The sequence below is a fragment of the Heterodontus francisci genome, chromosome 10, assembly GCF_036365525.1.
Source record: "Heterodontus francisci isolate sHetFra1 chromosome 10, sHetFra1.hap1, whole genome shotgun sequence".
Classification (NCBI taxonomy): domain Eukaryota; kingdom Metazoa; phylum Chordata; class Chondrichthyes; order Heterodontiformes; family Heterodontidae; genus Heterodontus; species Heterodontus francisci.
In genome coordinates, this window is record NC_090380.1 from 80863539 (window position 1) to 80880731 (window position 17193).

Genomic DNA, 17193 nt, shown 5'->3' on the forward strand with positions numbered 1-17193 from the left:
AGAGCAGGTCAGAGGCTAGGTGTCCTGCGGCGACTAACTCACCTCCTGACTCCCCAAAGCCTCTCCACTATCTACAAGTCACAAGTCAGGAGTGTGATGGAATACTTTCCACTAGCCTGGATGGGTGCAGCTCCAACAACACTCAAGAAGTTCGACACCATCCAGAACAAAGCAGCCCGCTTCATTGGCACCCCAGCCACAAACATTCACTCCCTCCACCAACAACGCACAGTGGCAGCAGTGTGTACCATCTACAAGATGCACTGCAGCAACACACCAAGGCTCCTTAGACAGCACCTTCCAAACCCGCGACCTCTACCAACTAGAAGGACAAGAGCAGCAAATGCATGGGAACATCACCACCTGCAAGTTCCCCTCCAAGTCACACACTATCCTGACTTGGAACTATATCGCCATTCCTTCACTGTCGCTGGGTCAAAATCCTGGAACTCCCTTCCTAACAGCACTGTGGGTGTACCTACCCCACATGGATTGCAGCGGTTCAAGAAGGCAGCTCACCACCACCTTCTCAAGGGCAATTAGGGATGGCCAATAACTGCTGGCCTAGCCAGCGATGCCCACGTCCCATGAATGAATTTAAAAAAATTTAGCACTGGAATTGATATTGGATACACAATATCTTCACTTTTGTGTGGTTGAGTGCATTGTAATTGCATTCATATGAGAGATCATCCAACCTATTTCCCATCATCTGCATTCTAGTAATACTGGTTGTTAGGAACAATGGTGCCCAGGGGTATTAGAGCTGGAGTTGGAGGAGGAGGTGGGGCCATGCACATTTAAAAAGCCATTTTAGCTGATGCAGGGCTAAGGTGTGTATACTGGAGTGGTATTTTATTTAAGTTTCTTTTTGCACCTAGTGCTGCAGATCTGCAGCTACAGTAAGATCGGCATTCGAGAGCTTCCAGTACTGTTCTCTGCCTGCTCTCAGGCTGCCTCCTTGGCAGAGACCCAAGTGCCTGGCTAGTGTGTGCAAAATAGCCTGCCCTGGTAAATTAGCTGGAATCTCTCCATTTACTGCTGAATATGAGCCCAGTTTACAGAACTTATTCTCCTGTTAATGGCAACATTGTTACAGCTACTGTTTTCCCATTATGAAATATTCACAAATCCGAATCAGCCAACTCCATCTTGAGAAGCTTAGCCTTTTTTTCTTTTCAACTGAAGACATTTCAATGATAATGGTCAAGGTTTTCTGAACAGCTAGTGTTGGGGTTGAGACAGATTCAAATGGAAGTGTGCTAATTACACCCTATTTCTAAGTTTATTTGCATAATTTCAGATGCAATTTTGGGCAAGGGCACAGAGCTCACTAGTATTCTGAATAGAAGATGGCATGCAGTGACATTTAAAGGAAAGTGGAAAATTAGAGGAGTATCCATAATATGGGGACAGAAATTAAGAAAGCTTGTGAAAAGGCTTAGATGATGTCTCAATGCATTAACAGCCTTTCTAAGGGTTGAAAGGGAAGAAACTAATGTGACAAGTAAAATGATAGGAAGGGAAATGCAAGGTAAAGAATGAAATCTGCAGGAAAGTTGGGGAGAACCCAGTGCCCATTTCTTGCTTTATGGTTGCTTAACTGGGAGAGGTGTTGCAAGAGGTGGTGTGAGGATGGTGATCCATTGTGCCTTTCCAGGCATTGTAGCATATCTGCAAGGAGGTGAAGCCAAATTTCAGACCACAGCTAGCCATTACTGGATGTACAAGCCCAATGCTGCAGGAGATGTCACAGCTCTGCATTTGGCTACCATGCATAAGAACATAAATAGCAGCAGGAGTAGGCCATATGGCCTCTCCAGCTACTCCACCATTCAATAAGATCATGGCTAAACTTGTACCTAAACACCACTTTCCCAACCTCTCCCCATCCCTTGATTACCTCAGGCCACAGCCCTCTGGAGGAGAATTTCAAAGATTCTCAACCCTCTGAGTGAAGAAATTACTCTTCATGTCAGTCCTATGTGGCTGACCCCTTATCCTGAAAATTGACCCCTATTTCTTGACTCTCCAGCGAAGGAAACAGCCTCTCAGCCTCTATCCTGTCAAGCCTTTTCAGAATCTTATATGTTTCAATGAGCATATAAGTGCATTCTATACAATCTCTCCTCATAGGACAACTCTGTCATCCCAGGAATCAATCTAGTGAACCTTTTCTGTACCATCTCTAAGGCATGTATATCCTTCCTTAGTTAGGAGGCCAAACTGTGCACAATATTCCAGGTGTGGTCTCACCAAAGCCCTATATAATTACAGTAAAATTTATTTAATCTTATACTCCATCCCTTTTGCAATAAAGACTAACATACCTTTTGCCTTCCTAATTGCTTGCTGTACCTGCATGTTAACTTTCTGCCATTCGTGTACAAGCTCACCAAATCCCTCTGAACACCAACATTTACTAGTTACTAGACCTTCTGAAGTTTGTCACTACCAGTTTGGTGTGCCTGCAGATGCGATTGGTACAATCTTGGCAGTAATGGTCAATCAGGAGGTGCAACCTGTTTTGACTCTGGCATGCTTTCTTTCATACAGTGCTATTGAAAACAAACAGTGAATAGAGTGCTTCTGAGGAAGCATCTACAATTATGGTTAATTTAGCATTTGTATCTTTGTGTTACCTGTTTCCTTTGTGAAAGAAATCTTTGCATGCTCTAATCATCTGTCAAAGCAAGGTCCAGCAACCTCCATCTAGAGATGTGAGTGTTTGGATCCTGGGGAGTAGGCAGAGGGTAGCATCTCTGTTTAAGTCTACCTCCTCTTCAAACTCCTCAGATACAGGAATTCCATTGGGAAACACAGATTTGCCAGTATTGGTGAGGGAGGTTGGGCAATTGAACAATTAAAACACAGACTCATGAGAACTTAAGTGCAGCATAGGTACAGTCTAGGAAAAGCAATTCAAAATTGACCAAAATATTGCATGTCCCAGATACTTAGTAGTGCCTTTAATTTAACCACCACTGCAGCTGATTCTCTAGTAATGTGAAATTGGTATCCTTAGAAATTATCCCCTGCATGTCTGAAAATTAGGAAATGGTGTGCAGGATGTCTTCACCCCTGAGTTAATACTTTAATGGACTGTCTACTTGTTTGGGGTTGTTGCTTCCTATGCTGCTTGTTTTCAGCCCCCAAAATTATGCAGTGCAAAGTGGAGTTCCCATGAAACAGAATGTCCCCTGAGTTCCTGCTACCAGCCACTCAATTTATCCAGCTATATTGGAGAGCAGCAGCAGAAAACCTAGGCTAATATATCCATCTGCTTTTGTGTTTTGCTCAAGTCAAACTTGCTAAGGCATTTGGTTTTACCAACCTTCAAATTTTGCTTGTACTTCAATAAAACATTTTCTTCTTCTCACCAGTTATCAAAATAAGGACTGCAGTCCAAATCTAAAATGTAGCACAGGCAGTTTCAGTCAGAGCAAGAGAGAGATAAAGCACAAGAAGATATTGTTTGCAATCATGGAAGTGATAACTCTAAATAAACCCAGGATTGCTATCACTTCAGATACAGGAATTCCATTTTAATTCATTTCCCTCGAGAAAAAAGATTACACATATAATTCTTCTGAACACACTGCACAGTTTGCACGATATCTATCCTCGAGCATATTGGGGTAGTTGACATATTGTGCACATGTTGGGAACAAAGTGCTATTAGGGGTCAAAATGATTGAGAGTGGTCCACAGTGTTTAGATGGGACAGGGGACAAGAGTTTGACAAGTATGGGATGGGCCTCGTAGGGTTGAGACATTGTCTTTTGTGGAGCACTCATAAGGGGCTGTTATCATGCAACTCCACTCTGACCTTTTTTTTTGAGGGGAAGTTTGGGGGGTGGTTGTGGTCAGAATTTGTGTGAGAGGTGCCTGGCTATGTGGGCTTCCAGAAACAAATTCTATTTGCCTGTTATATTCCAAGTTCCAGATGGCATGTGCCCAACACACATATATTACTCAAACGGTTGCTGTGAGGAGGGTTGTGCTCTGCCAGAGTGAGAGTTATACCATCTTGCAGTTACCAGTGGCATTTGTGCAAGCCTGAAAGTTTCTGAGAGGTTGGGTTGTTTATTAATGTGTGCACCCAACAGGCACAGACGTAGACCTGTTGGGATGGTGAGTCCTGCCATGCTTTTCGCAGCTTTCTGGATTGCTACCCACAGCAGCTACAAGAGGTGAAGAACTAGAATATATGCATACCAGTGTTTCCTTTTGGCTGCAGCCTCTCCAGGATTCAGCCTTCAGGGAGGAATGGGACTGAACTACTTTTATTATGACACATTTGAAATCAACCTGTAGCAGATGCATCATAATATTCTCAATTGTCTTTAATTGGAGGAAGATTGGTGGGCCATGCAGAATTTTAAGGAGATGCAGACCTTATTTATTACTACAGTACTCTCTTGTTTTATTTTTCATTTATACAGATTGTAATTGTGTAATATTATACAGTAGCAGTGTAATTAGGAAGTCATTTACTTGCAGAAAATTTAGTCTTTTAATGTCCGTATGAAGCTGCATTCTTAGTCACCATGGATGATGGTCCTGGAGCAGTCCAGGCATTTGGGTGCTGAGTAATTAAGCAGAGGTCCATATTGCGGGATCTCTGTGTGAGATATTGTAATAGTCAAATGAAGCACATGCTGGTTTTTTGTGACAGGATCACACTCTGATTTCCATTCACTCATTTGCAGTGGGCCTGAGGGAAACTCTAAGTATAATGGAGATGTTAAAGGGGCGGAGAATTTTCAGATTTCTTTTTTTTATTCATCTGAGGGATGTGAGTGCTGCTGGCAAGGCTAGGATTTATTACCCATCCCTAATCGTCCATGAGTAGGTGGGTGTTAGCTGCCTTCTTGAACCACTGCAGTCCTTGGGGTAAGGGAGGGAGTTAGGGAGGGAGTTCCAGGATCTTGACCCAGTGACAGTGAAGGAACAGTGATATAGTTCCAAGTCAGGATGGTGCGTGACTTAGAGGGGAACTTACAGGTGGTGGTGTTCTCATGCCTCTGCTGCCCTTGTCCTTCTAGGTGGCAGAAGTCATGGAAGGTGCTGTCTAAGGAGCCTTGGTGTATTGCTGCAGTGCATTTAGTAGATGCTACACACTGCTGCCACTGTGCATCGGTGCTGGAGGGAGTGAATGTTTGTGAATAGGGTGACAATCAAGCGGGCTGCTTTGTCCTGGATGGTATCAAGCTTCTTGAGTGTTGTTGGAGTTGTACTCATCCAAGCAAGTGGAGAATATTCCATCACTCTCCTGACTTGTGCCTTGTCGATGGTGGACAGGCTTTGGAGGAGTCAGGAGATGAGTTACTCACTGCAGAATTCCCAGCCTCTGAGCTGCTCTTGTAGCCACAGTATTTTTATAGCTGGTTCCAGTTAGGTTTCTGGTCAATGGTAACCTCCAGGATGTTGATGGTGGGGGATTCAGCGATGGTAATGCCGTTGAATGTCAAGCGGAGATGGTTAGATTCTCTCTTGTTGGAGATGGTCATTGCCTGGCTTTTTTGTAGTACACACATTACTTGCTACTTATCAGCACAAGCCTGAATGTTGTCCAGGTCTTGCTGCTTGCGAGTACGGACTGCTTCAGTATCTGAGAAGTTGCGAATGGTACTGAACACTGCAATCATCAGCAAACACCCCCATTTCTTACCTTATGATGGAAGGAAGTTCATTTGGGCCTAGGACACTACCCTGAGGAATTCCTGCAGCACTGTCCTGGGGTTGAGATGATTGGCCTCCAGCAAGCACAACCATCTTCCTTTGTGCTAAGTATGACTCCAACCAGTGGACTGTCCCATTGACTTCAATTTTGCTAAGGCTCCTTGATGCCACACTCATTCAAATGACCTTTGGGCAGTCACTCTCATCTCACTTCTAGAATTCAGCTCTTTTGTTTATGTTTGGACCAAGCTGTAATGAGATCTGGAGCCAAGTGGCCTTGGCAGAACCCAAACTAAGCATCAGTGAGCAGGTTATTGCTGAGTAAGTGCAGCTTGATGGCACTGTTGACGACACCTTCCATCACTTTGCTGATGATTGAGAGTAGACTAATGGGGCAGTAATTGGCCGGATTGGATTTGTCCTGCTTTTTGTGGATAGGACATACCTGGGCAATTTTCACATCGTCTGGTAATTGCCAGTGCTGTAGTTGTACTGGAACAGCTTGGCTATGGGCATGGCTGGTTCTGCAGCACAAGTCTTCAGTGCTATAGCTGTGATGCTGTCAGGGCCCAAGGCTTTTGATGTATCCGGTGCCTTCAGTAGATTCTTGGTATCACGTAGAATGAATTGAATTGGCTGAAGACTGGCTTCTGTGATGCTGGGGACCTCAGGAGGAGACCGAGATGAGTCATCCACTTGGTACTTCTGGCTGAAAATGGTTGCAAATGCTTCAGCCTTGTCTTTGCACTAAAGAGCTGGGCTTCCCCATCATTGAGGATGGGGATATTTGTAGAGCCTCCTCCTCTACTTTTGTTATTTAATGGTCCACTATTCATGACTACGTGGCAGATCTGCAAAGATTTGATCTGATCCATTGGTTGTGGGATTGCACAGCATGCTACTTCTGCTGTTTAGAATGCATGTAGTTCTGTGTTGTAGCTTTCCCAGGTTAGCAACTCATTTTTAGGTATACCTGCTGCTCCTGGCATGCCCTCCTGCACTCTTCATTGAATCAGGGTTGGTCCCCTGGCTTGATAGTAATGGTAGAGAGAGGGATCTGCTGGCCCATGAGGTTACAGATTGTGGTTCATGGCCCACAGCACCTAATGGATGCCCAGTTTAGAGCTGCTAGATCTGTTCAAAATCTATCCCATTTAGCATGGTGTTAGTGCTACACAACACAATGGAACATGTTCTCAGTGTGAAGACAGGACTTTGTCTCCACAAGGACTGTGCAGTGGTCACGCCTATCAATACTGTCATGGATAGATGCACTTGCCACAAGTAGATTGGTCAGGACAAGGTCAAGTAGATTTTTCCCTTGTGTTGGTTCTCTCTCCATCTGCCGCAGGCCCAGTCTTGCAGATAGTTCCTTCAGGACTTGGCCAGCTCAGTTAATAGTGGTGCTACCGAGCTACTTTTGGTGATGGACATTGAAGCATTTTTTCCAAGTAACGTTCAACGTGGAGGTGCACTTATTCAAGTGGTAACCAGAAGGAGGTTTCCTTTTCCATGTTTGACCTGATGCCATGAGACTTCATGGGATCTGGAGTCAATGTTGAGGACTCCCAGGGCAACTCCCTTCCAACCATGTATCATTTTGCCATCACCTCTGTCAGTTGGCACAAGTCCCCAGATGTGAGTGAGGAGGACTTTGAAACATTGACTGGACAGAGGGTGCCTAGCTCAATGCTGATTGGTTTTATTATTATTAAATATTTTTGGGGCAGTTTGATACAACTAAGTGACTTGCCAGGCCATTTCAGAGGACCGTTAAGAATCAACCATGTTACTGTGGGTCTGGAGTCACATGTAGGCCACACCAATATAGGTCAGGACAGCAATTTCCTTCCCTGTAGGACATTAGAGAACCAAATAGGTTTTTATGACAATCTGGTAGTTTCAGGATATTCATTACTGAGACAAGCTTTTTATTCCAGATTTTACTCATTAATTGAATTTAAATTTCCCCAGCTGCCTATGGTGGGATTTGAACTCTTGTCCCTGATGCAGTATTTCATCACTGAATTGATTGATAAGATGTGTGTATAAAAAGGACATGTAGGGGAAGATTGGGGAATGATAGGGAAAAACATACAATAAAATTAATTTTAAGTCAAGCTATCTATAATGATATTTTGCTTTTTCAAGGTTCTAAATATGTTATGGATAAGTCGGCTGAGCAGGCTGGTATTCCTGTTCCTCTAAACTTCTTTGCTGCCTCTGGACCAGTAAGCTGCCACTTCAAACTCACTTCGCCACCAGGACATGTCATTCGCCTCTCTCTCAGCTCCCTGCAGATTGAACCTGACAGTTGTGTCACAGATTCACTCAGCATTTATGACTCTCTCATGCCTATCAGGAGTAGGAATTTGTACCGGTATGTATTCCAATGTCAGTGCTTCAAATATTTTTGGATAACTGAGTCTGTTAATTGATCAATTTCACATTTCTGTTGATTTTACATTATAATCTACACTAACTAGCTATGCATAATGTTTAAGGATTATCTTTCATCTTGCATGTTATGAGGATAAACCAAGCATTTGAATAATATTGTAATCCTGCATCACAACATTACAAATATGTTAATTAAAGAAAAATATCTAACACAATTGTATTGTATCTGCACATTCCTGTGCAAAATAGAAACATAAGACTAAAAACTACTGTTGCAGATTAGCAGATGAATGCTTAATATATCTAAATGACATTCCTTTTCCCCCTATTAACCTAGTTGTTTTAAATTGGTTAATACATAGTGGTTGACTCTTAAATGCCTTCTAAAATGGCATAACAAGCTACTCAGCTAAGGACAATTAGGGATGGGCAATAAATGCTGGCCTTGCCAGTGACATCCTGTGAATGAATAAGGAAAACACATCTGCTAAATGAGCAGACAAAGTAACATCTTATGAATGTATCAACCATTGATATCACTATCACTAAGGCTGTTTGAACACATTTGGCACTTAGCAAAAACTTAGAAATAAGTTGGAAACAAAAGATAAAATAAAGAAAAAGTGGACAATTGTTGTAAATATTTTGCAAATAAAATGATACCAGGAGCCAACAATATGAATCACAGGCCTGTGAGAAGAACCAGCCTTTAATAATGGACAGTGATGAAGGGTGAAATGGGAAAATTGAATGAGGTTCTATTTTACCAGAATCCAACTCAATTTATGCTGCAACTCTTGCAACCTTCTGTGTAAGAAAGTCATTACAATATGTACATTGCTTTAATTACACCTCCTGTGATTTTCCACTGTTTACAATGGAGTCACATTGTACACTTAGTAGCTGAAAGAAGACAGAGGGTGGTGGTTGATGGCAAATGTTCATCCTGGAGTTTAGTTACTAGTGGTGTACCGCAAGGATCTGTTTTGGGGCCACTGCTGTTTGTCATTTTTATAAATGACCTGGAAGAGGGTGTAGAAGGGTGGGTTAGTAAATTTGCGGATGACACTAAGGTCGGTGGAGTTGTGGATAGTGCCCGAAGGATGTTGTAGATTACAGAGGGACATAGATAGGCTGCAGAGCTGGGCTGAGAGATGGCAAATGGAGTTTAATGCGGAAAAGTGCGAGGTGATTCACTTTGGAAGGAGTAACAGGAATGCAGAGTACTGGGCTAATGGGAAGATTCTTGGTAGTGTAGATGAACAGAGAGATCTTGGTGTCCAGGTACATAAATCCCTGAAAGTTGCTACCCAGGTTAATAGGGCTGTTAAGAAGGCATATGGTGTGTTAGCTTTTATTAGTAGGGGGATCGAGTTTCGGAGCCACGAGGTCATGCTGCAGCTGTACAAAACTCTGGTGAGACCGCACCTGGAGTATTGCGTGCAGTTCTGGTCACCGCATTATAGGAAGGATGTGGAAGCTTTGGAAAGGGTGCAGAGGAGATTTACTAGGATGTTGCCTGGTATGGAGGGAAGGTCTTACGAGGAAAGGCTGAGGGACTTGAGGTTGTTTTCGTTGGAGAGAAGGAGGAGGAGAGGTGACTTAATAGAGACATATAAGATAATCAGAGGGTTAGATAGGGTGGATAGTGAGAGTCTTTTTCCTCGGATGGTGATGGCAAACACGAGGGGACATAGCTTTAAGTTGAGGGGTGATAGATATAGGACAGATGTTAGAGGTAGTTTCTTTAGTCAGAGTAGTATGGGCGTGGAACGCCCTGCCTGCAACAGTAGTAGACTCGCCAACTTTAAGGGCATTTAAGTGGTCATTGGATAGACATATGGATGAAAATGGAATAGTGTAGGTCAGATGGTTTCACAGGTCGGCGCAACATCGAGGGCCGAAGGGCCTGTACTGCGCTGTAATGTTCTAATCTAATTCTAATCTAATTAGTCTGACTATTTGTAGTCACCATGGGGCTGAATCTTTAGGCCCCAATAGGGATTAACACGGAGGCAGATGGGCATGTAAATCTGTGCTGCCAACTAGCGAGCCAGTTTGCCAGATCCATCCTGCCCCCAGACCATTTACCTGGAGGTGGGATGCGGCAGACCTACCTGCCTGCAAGTGGCAGATAGCCAATTGAGCCAGTTAAAGGCCTGTAGTCAGAGACTGACTGGAATTTTCCAGTCAGCCTCCAGCTCCCCTGAGGAGTCAGGAACAGTGTAGCTACCTGGAGGCAGCCTCCAGCGGCTGACTGGGGTCCAGTACTCCTGTAAGGCTTAGAGGCCCTCCCTGGCTGCAGCTGCAAGTCACCCTGTGGAGGGTTTTCCCCACCACAACGGTGGCCCAAATACTAAGAGCATTTTTATTTTAAAGTTGGAGAGAGGGTGCCTCCATCTTGGGGTGCCTGCTGTGAATGGTAGGTTAGCTATGTAGCTAAAGATACACAGGTGAAGGGCATTGTTTAATTAAGGATTTGGAGTGGCTATAAAGAGGGCCTGCTGGGACAAGGGGTGAAAGTAGGAGGTGGAGATATGTAATGCTGCATTCTGTGAATAAGCTAACTATCAAGAAAAGGATCTGTGTCAAGCTTCATTCTTCACTATTTGGCTTGGAACTGTGTAACACCTGACCCCTCTCTCTTCCCTGAAAAGGCAGCCTGCTGCTTCTTTAGTGCTGGAGGGCCTCCTATTGGTCTTAAAAGCAAAATACTGCGGATACTGGAAATCTGAAATAAAAACGTTCCGAAGAAGGGTCACTGACCTGAAACATTAACTCTGCTTCTCTCTCCACAGATGCTGCCAGACCTGCTGAGTATTTCCAGCATTTCTTATTTTTATCTCCTATTGGTCTTCTAGCTTTGAGATCCCACCTGCTGCCCTTAATTTGACAGCAAGCCTGCGTCTGGCCATTGATTGGCCAATTTGGGGGCAATCACAGCTGGGTGACAGTTCCCCACACTTCTGACCCCCATTTGACCCTGACGGCAGGGTCCCGAAACCTACAGGGAAAATCCTGCACCAAAAAGGGAATTTCTATGTGTACATAGATCTTTTTCACTTTTTATTCAATGTCCTTTTAGTGATGCTTTTACTTTATTGAGCAGTGCTAGCCTTGACCTGGAGATGCCTAAACATTCACCAAGCTGTATACTCTTATAAGCAAGGGCATCTAGACTAACCTCATAGGAAGTCAAATGTTTGTCATTGTTGAGCTGTCCTTCACTTCCAGTCCTTTGATTTGTCTGTGAGTTTGTCCTGCAAACAGAAAGTTTGCTGTGAGATATCTTAAGTTGTTGGAGTGCATATAGTGACACATACGTTCCCAATCCCCAGCCTATTCTATGTATTACAAAGTGACCATGTATCAAGCAGCTGGGTTATATGTAAATGATTTTCTTTTTGGAGCTTTTATAAGATGTCAGGGTTTCAGCTGTAACTTGTAACTTGAATGTGTAGCTTTAAGAGTTGTAACAGCAAGGGATAATATGCTTCTCCTCCTTCTGTGAGTTCTCAGCAAGAGACCCAATCCAGGCCAGGACAAGCAGATTAAATTATAGCTATCCCCACAAGAATTGCAGGGAGGGTGATATGCAGTATCCTCAGGGACCGAATCAACGGTGTAGAGTTTGGGCTGAAGAGGCACTGATCTTACAAAATCTACTCTTTTAAGTAACCATCTATCAGCTGGTTGCAGGAAAACGTAACTCTGAAGTATTAGTTATTCATTCCTTGTAGTTCAGGGGTGTATGGGGTATTCAGATAAAGGCAGTACCCATGTATTTTCAGTCAGCTGCATCCAATTCGTAGGATGGACTGGAATTACGGGTCCTCATCTACACCCAGCTCTCACTGCTGGCTCCAAGCGTCACACCCCGGTACACTGTCTCAGCTGATGGGCGAAACATAGTGAGGGGAGAAATGATGAACATGACGCCACCTGGGCGGATGTCTTTCTAGATGAAGTTAACAGCCAGGGCGGAAGGATTTCAAGCGCTCAAGTGACCATCATGTACTGGACCAAAGGCGTACTACAGCATATGGTGTGGACTACGATTGTTGGTATACCAACTATCGATAAATAGCAAGGGAAGGGGGGGTCTCTTCAAGCCTTAGTCGGCAACCCACCTAGGAGAGGGAAACTCTGAATCCAAACCTACAGCTTGGAGACCTTGCTACTGCTGTCCCAGTTTACTGGGCCATGACAGATGAGCTCCAGGCTTAAAGGGTGGGGTCAGTCAGTGCAATCTGTACTCCACCTTAAAGCACCACTGTGCAGGCAGGAAGGAAATCCATCCACCCCAACAATAACTCAAAAAGTAAGTCCTGTAGTGACGGGACAGGGGTGAAAACAGCAGGTGCAAGATGGCACTGGCAGCCACAGTTCCAATTCTGCATTCAGGTGGCTCAGGATATTATTCGTTTTGATGATGACCAACAGATGACATCACCCGGTCGCACCCTGAGTGACAAAGCAGCCTTTTTGAAGGACAGCACTACTTGCTCCGAAAATGGAGAGGGGCCTGGAAAAGGTGGCCTAAACAAATGCTCATCTCCCAACCACCCAGTTGGCTTGCCACGGTCAATGGGCATCTCTTAATGTGGTCAAACTACGACAGAGAAGGAAACGCAGACTCCTAACTCTTAATTCAAATTTCAAGCCCATCTGGCTAGCTCATTGCTTATATCATAGTATATTTACCTTTTAGGGATAGGTAAGTCAAGACAGCTTGCTGTAGATATAGCTCATAGTTGTTTGCAGCGTGTTATTTGACAGCCAGCCAAATGATGTAATAAGAAAGAACCTATAACCTAAACCCTTTTGTGAATTATCTCAGTAAGATAGTAATATTTTGGGAATGAAAAGGCCATTGGTCTATTGAGCTTACTCTTCCAAACTTCCCATCATCAACAATATGAATTTACATAGTGCCTTTAACATTGTAAAACATCCCAAGGCACTTCACAGAGCATTATCAAATAAAGTTTGACACCAAGCCATATAAGGAGATATTAGCTTGGTCAAATAGGTAGGTTTTAAGGAGAGTCTTAAGGGAGGAAAGAAAGGTAGAGAGGCAGAGAGGTTTAGGGAGGGAATTCCAGAGCGTAGGACCTTGGCAGCTGAAGACATGGCTGCCAATGGTGCAGCAATTCAAATCAGGGATGCCTAAGAGGTCAGAAGCGGACGAACGCAGATATCTTGGAAGGTTGCAGGACTGGCAGAGATTGCAGTGATAGGGAGGAGTGAGGCCATGTAGGGATTTGAAAACAAGGATGAAAACTTTAAAAATCGAGGCTTTACTTAACAGGGAGCCAATGTAGGTGGTCAGTGAGTGCAGAAGTGATGGGTGAATGGGACTTTGGACAATCAATTTCCTAACTGTGATTCTTAAAGTACAAGCCCTGCTTCCTGTTTCCTAATAAGAATTAATTTGGTCCTTTTTGAACACCTGCCGTGGTTTCCTGTTCTGTTTCCCTAACTGGTAATCGGTTCCACAATTCTTATCACCCTCTTAACTGTAGCCTTAGTACTTGAATCCCTTTTTCATGTATTTCCTCCCATGCAGACTGCACCACTCACCTATGAATATGGTGTCCTGCAATGCCAAACAGGGTGACTCTCCTGCCCACTTCCTGAGCAGCAATTACACAGCTGTGTCTGTGAAGTAGGTAATTGATGGCTACCACTGCTGCATTATTTTAGCAATAAGATTTTCATGCTCATTTTAATGTTCCTGTTTCACAGAGATCACTGCCTCTTTAAAAGGCAGCTGCAGCCTTCTAAAAGCTGTAGCTGCACCAGATATTCTATCTCACATTGAGCGAACTCCCAGCAGAAATCCTCATCCAGCGAAGGAGCTTTCTGATGATGCTTAAGTTGGGCTAAGATTGGAAGATCTGATGGGGTCAGCTATGTTCTGTTATGTGGATACAATAACAACTTATAGCAATTTATATATTGTTATTAATCCAGAAAAATATCCCACAGTAATTCACAAAGAAAGTGATGGGCGATGCATCTTAGGGAGAAAGTTAAGAGAGATGACTGAAGGCTTTGCCAAAGGAATCTGATTTTCAGAGGCATTTAAAGAGAGGTACAGAGGAGTAGAAATTTAAGGAGGGCGTTCCAGAAAGTAGGGCTGCAGCAGGCGAAGGCTTTACCAGCAATAGTAGAGTGAATGGAGAGAGAGGGAATGCAAAGATGGTCAAAGTCAAGGGCCTGAATTTATTCGCACGCTGCGTCCATGGCAGCGCACTTTGAACTCGGCGGCGACCTGCATTCAGCGGCCACCGCCAAGCGCAGCGATATTACATGGGGAGAGGCGAGACATTCGGCGCAGTGAGGAACCTTTTGACAATTGTGTAGCAGGAGCTGCTGCCCTATTTTAAGCGCCCCAGCACTGCTTCCAGACAGCTGTCAAAAAAATACTTACCTCACTGCTGAAGAGTGGGGCTGCTGTCAACCTGGCAGCAAAGCAGAAAGTGCTGCAGAAATCCAGCAGGTCAGGCAGCATCTGTGGAGAGAGAAGCAGAGATAACTTGTCCAAGTTCACAGACCTGAAAGTTTATTCTGCTTCTCTCTCCACAGATGCTGCCTGACCTGTTGAGTTTCCCCAGCACTTTCCGCTTTGCTGCCACATACTTACCCTGCTGTGTCCCAGTGTTCTGTGAAGTTGTGATCCTTTTCTTCCACTCAAGTGTAACATTCCTTTTGTAGGCGTGTGCACCTGGGTGAATAATCTTAATTTTGCACGTTCCAGGACATGAGACTTAAATGTACCATAAAAGGCAAATACACAACAAAAATAAAACCATAATTGAAGAATATCTACATACTATGGGCTTCTAATCATCTGACTATGAAAAGCCGTAGACTAATATGCATTCGGAATCTGTATTAATTTCTCTGCTAACTGTTATATGAAAATACATGTAAAGGTAATTAAACGATCTTTGTAAAAAAAACAGGAAAATATGTTCATATTCTAGCTGCATTGTGAACTAGAAATGTTACACCAATAATTATGATCAGCTGCTGCAGAAGCAAAATGTTTGTGAGCATGTGTCAATGTGTAATAGATGAAAAACCATGATAGCAGCACAGATTTCCTCACTAGTCCTGCATTGGTTTTCAGACATGTGCAAGACAAATCTTGCAGCCAGAAGTTAGAGCAGTTACACAGTGAAGTCACCTTTGCATCTAAAGGACCACACCAAAAACCGAAGATGGCGGAGGGGTACTCTAGGGTGGCCCCACAGTTCAGCGAAGCATCCCTGCTGATTCTCCTCCAGGCTGTGCGGGCAAGGGGGGAGGTCCTTTTCCCCAGCGATGGTAAGCAGAGGCCCCCCCCCGCCTGAACAAGGCTGGAGATGGCAGAGGAGCTGAGTAACCATGGGGCCATCCACCAGAAGAGGATGAACGAGCAATCCCCCAGCCAGCCGGGGCCCTCTAGGCCTCGTGCGCATAGGGTATGACTGCCAAAGTCATCCACAGTCAATCAGATCAGCAGCCTTCATCCAGTTAGGCTGCTAGCACCGAGGTTGCACCGAGAAGGGGCACTCGCAAGCATTTACAGAGAACACAATGTCATGACCAGGTGAGAAAGGTGTCTAGGCGTCCCTTTTAGCCTTCATCTGGTCTTATTGTAACAGGGTTTAATTTTAAACATGCTGTGTTTTTAGCTCCCCCTTGGTGAATCCTTGTTCATCACTTTCCAATTATAAGGCAACGAAACCAGCACAAACAGGCTTTCTTAGGTTTGAAGAAAAAAAGTTGAAATTTATTAAACCTTAAACTTAAACTCTAATTCGGTTAATGCCTACGGATACATGACGCGCCCACACTAGCATGCATACGTGATACACACATGCAAATAGAGACAGAAAAGAGCAGAAGAAAAATAAAGTGGAAAAGGTTGAGGCAATATCTGAAGAGATTTTGTTACAGTTCTTCAAGCTCACTGTGGAGTCCTTGATTGTAGGTAGATCTTGTTTTTTGTTGGGGCCCAGTTTTCTTGTTAAACCTTGTTCGCTGTAGGAGACTTTTCCCTCTTAGGATTCATGTGTCTTCAGTGGATTCAGAGGCTTGTGAGAAAGAGATGGGAGCAGACAGGAGAGATCTTCTCAGTCCAGGAGCAAACAGCCTTTCTCAGTTCAAACTGTTTGTACAATTCAGAAAACCCCAGGTTGCTGAGTAGGTTAGTCATGTGACTAACTGGTCTGACAAATGAATTGTATCACCTTAGCAGTCTCTGGAATGCTCCTGTTACACACAATACCTGGTGATCATGGTCCATTGTAGGTTGAATGTGTCAGGGAATGGTCCTTTGAGCTTCCAATCACCATCTGTTAATATGCAAATATCTTTTCCAGCCATGGCTGATCTGTTTAACAAGTCCTTTCTTCACTCCAGTAACAGTTTAAAATCAATTTTCATGACAAAATTAATGTGCCTCTTTCTTGGCAGGTGGGGGCCTAGCATGACATTACAATCATAGATAATAGAAGTCCTCCAATCTGGTAGGGCTTTCTAAAATAGGAACTATGACCAATGCTATGGTGTCTTAATCAAGTATTTAATATATTTAAATTTGTTTTCTGTCATTTATATCTGTTAATTTCAGAGTCTGCGAACCCATTGCTTCTTTCCCAGTTTCCTTTGTATCTACTGGCAATGGCATGTTTCTGTCATTCAAGTCCCTCAGAGTGCATGGAATAAAAGAAATAAATGGATACTTTGAAGCAATTCTCAAAGAAAGTAAGTTGTAAAACAGCTTTTGTCACATGTCTGCATTGTAGCTGTCAAAATTTTATTGAGCTCTGAAAGCTGTTAATTGGCGCCTTCTTAGACTAGTTCACAGTGAAATGAATCAACAACATAAAACTAACCATAATTTAATACTAATACAATAATTTCATCCATGGTGCATCACTACCAAGACCCATACAATCATTTGAAACAAGTTCTATCATACAACTGGCTGTCTTGCTGCCAAATCTGTTTGCCTGACAGGGTTGCCTGCACTTTTAGTTATTTGTGCTGGAAGGTTGTGACAATTCTATGAGGTAAACTGAGTATTAATGTACAAGCCCTGCTTTACCTAAT

The 17193-nt window shown here is 43.7% G+C and overlaps 1 protein-coding gene across 1 annotated transcript in view; it reads left to right on the forward strand.

The window, feature by feature from the left end:
- The window catches only part of tmprss7 (transmembrane serine protease 7), a 116991-nt gene that overhangs the window by 48997 nt on the left and 50801 nt on the right, over nt 1-17193 (forward strand). The window contains exons 9-10 of the mRNA XM_068039982.1: nt 7837-8065; nt 16712-16845. Of these exons, the coding sequence (XP_067896083.1) occupies nt 7837-8065; nt 16712-16845 (363 nt within the window). The remainder of the gene's footprint in view (nt 1-7836; nt 8066-16711; nt 16846-17193) is intronic.